General features: G+C 42.0%; 1 protein-coding gene across 1 annotated transcript in view; it reads left to right on the top strand.

Annotated features, from left to right (window-relative positions):
• LRRFIP1 (leucine rich repeat (in FLII) interacting protein 1) overlaps positions 1-2,185 on the top strand; it is a 66,085-nt gene extending 63,900 nt beyond the window's left edge. The window contains exons 24-25 of the mRNA XM_010293995.1: positions 197-301; positions 1,704-2,185. Coding sequence (XP_010292297.1) covers positions 197-301; positions 1,704-1,814 — 216 coding nt within the window. The 3' untranslated portion in view covers positions 1,815-2,185. The remainder of the gene's footprint in view (positions 1-196; positions 302-1,703) is intronic.
• Positions 2,186-2,479: the final 294 nt, after the last annotated feature.

Here is a 2,479-nt window from a genome sequence, read left to right as displayed (position 1 = left end):
TGTTTTTCCCCCCCCCCCCCCCCCAAAGCCTTTATTTTATTTAGAAATGTGAGCATCTCTCTGGGTGTTGCTTTACTAGTGGAAAAGTGAAGCTTCAGAGTACCTTCTTGGTACAGCTTTTAATTCGGAAAACTTGCCTTCACCTTAGGTAATTCTTGGTACAGCTTTTAATTCGGAAAACTTGCCTTCACCTTAGGTAATACGACTGGAAGGTCAGGTAGCCCGATACAAAACTGCTGCTGAAAATGCTGAAAGAGTAGAAGATGAACTGAAAGCAGAGAAACGCAAACTGCAGAGAGAGGTAACTCTAAATGCAAACTGTCGTAGGCTAGCAGTCAGCCTGCACCTGTGGGGGGAGACCTGTCTGTCCGGTGCACTGTAGAGGGAGAACCACGCTTCTTGGCAAAGAATAGACAGCTACTTTTTTTTATTGTTTTAGTTACTCATTCAGCACTCAAACTGGGGCAAGAGTCACAACTGTGAACTGTGCCTGCCTTTTCACCATTTCTTCCTAAACTGACTTGCAGTGCCTTGCTTTGTACCAGAGCTGGTTCTCTGGAGCAAACTCAAGTTCTTCTTGTGCAACTTGACTCTAGAAGCAGCCTTCAAATGCTCAGGTTTGCCTGCTACTTTGCAGCTGTGAATGGTCCTGTGGTTTGACATTCATTAAGCTGAAGAATTCCTATTTCTACTTTGTGGTCCTGGTCCTTTTTTGTACCTGAAGGCTCACTACTTTGGGTGCTATAAATTCTGGGTTTGTAAATACAAATCACAGGTTGTCTTAGAACATGTGATTCAGAAATTCCAGCAGTAGAAAGATGGAAATCCTGCTGTAAAGTTAATTTGGGTGCTTCACTATTTAAGCACAGTCCCACACCTTACCAAGAATGACAGTCTAGATTTGGAAACTTGAGAGTTGAAACTTGAGTGCTGAATGGATGCGAATCGTTATTGAGCCTGTTTTTTCTTGCTGTGTCAATCTCTTCAGCCTGTTATTGTAGTGTGTCCATCCACAGACTCTGTCCATGTTTCTCTGTCTTAGAACTCTGCATCTTCAAGCTGTCCCTAATTTTGACCTTATTTGTCTTAACATACTTCACGTTCTCTTCAAGTAGCTGCTACAACCAGCTTAAATACGTTTGTCAGCTTCTTTCACACCTGCCTCCTGAGTTGTTTGTTTTTTTCGGTGTGGCTCTTTGCTTTTTCTAAATACTCCTTCTGCTATGCTGCCTATCAATACTGCTTTGTGCAGTCCACCTCTCTCTCCCTACCCCCATCCTGTGGTAGGATTTAGAGAAAATTAAGGCACCACACTCATGGCTGTGGCTATAGTTCCAGAATCCAGAAACATAAAAGCCAGACAGTAAGCAGGCGTATGTCACCCAGCAGACACCTCTGAGTGTCCACGCCTCTGAAGTTCAGGCAAACTGAGCCATTTGTTCAACATTCTGTAAATACCTTGGATTCTTAGCACAATGCTTTGAAAATATCTGTGCATGTGTGTGGCCTTTGAAGCAACAGCACAGGCAGTTACACAACATCTACTTTTAACTCTGCTAACAGGAATTTTCAACTGCTTTATCTTGTAAAGAAATTCTAGCAACATGGCCAGTTAGTGTTGGTAACTACAAACCTTGCTTTATCTTTGGGAAAGGAAAACACTGTGAAAATTTTACGTTTTTTTTTCTGTTTCCTTCCTTCAGCTTCGTTCAGCATTGGATAAAACTGAAGAGCTTGAAGTCAGCAATGGTCATCTAGTAAAACGCTTGGAGAAGATGAAAGCCAACCGGAGTGCTTTACTGTCTCAGCAATAACCACCACCATTTGATGGAAGCTACTACTACTTGACAGAATAAGAACATTGCAGATGCTTCTGTCTCTTGCTGTCTGGGATGCTTTGTGTCATGCCTTCTGAGAACAGACAACCCCAACATTTGCTACGTGCCACCCAGTTGTGGTTCTCTCTACGCAGATCCAAACCTACTGCACTATATAACTAGAGTAGCTGATCCAATTGGCTGTGCCTGCAGGGGCCCTTCTACACCCTTCTTTGGGTACATTTGAAGTACAATATCTGTCTACCATGTAAGAACCCCATTGGGTGTCGCATTAAGTTCTCCATCCAGAAGGCACAGCAGCCATTTATTGCCATTTAAAATGGCATTCAAACAAAACACTTTAACTGGACTGGAATTTTGTGTCTTGCGGAAAACTTTAAAAAAAAAAAAACAAAACACTGTAAGTTTTGGACTTTCTCATGACAGTATCTGTAATTTAGTGACTACGGTAGAGTTATTCATAGTAGATTTTTCATTTACAAATCACTGTGGAACCACAAGCCATTACAAAGCAGAACTCCTTCAGTGGAAACCATGGAAGAAGATGGTCTTGGAAGCAAAAGTGACCTTAAATGACTTTGCCAATAAAACAAAGGTGTCTGGAGGGATTTTTGCACCAGGTGAATCATAAGACTGTTTTA

This window comes from Phaethon lepturus, unplaced genomic scaffold (genome assembly GCF_000687285.1).
Source record: "Phaethon lepturus isolate BGI_N335 unplaced genomic scaffold, ASM68728v1 scaffold16179, whole genome shotgun sequence".
Taxonomy (NCBI): Eukaryota; Metazoa; Chordata; class Aves; order Phaethontiformes; family Phaethontidae; genus Phaethon; species Phaethon lepturus.
This window is presented reverse-complemented; position numbering and strand designations above follow the sequence as displayed.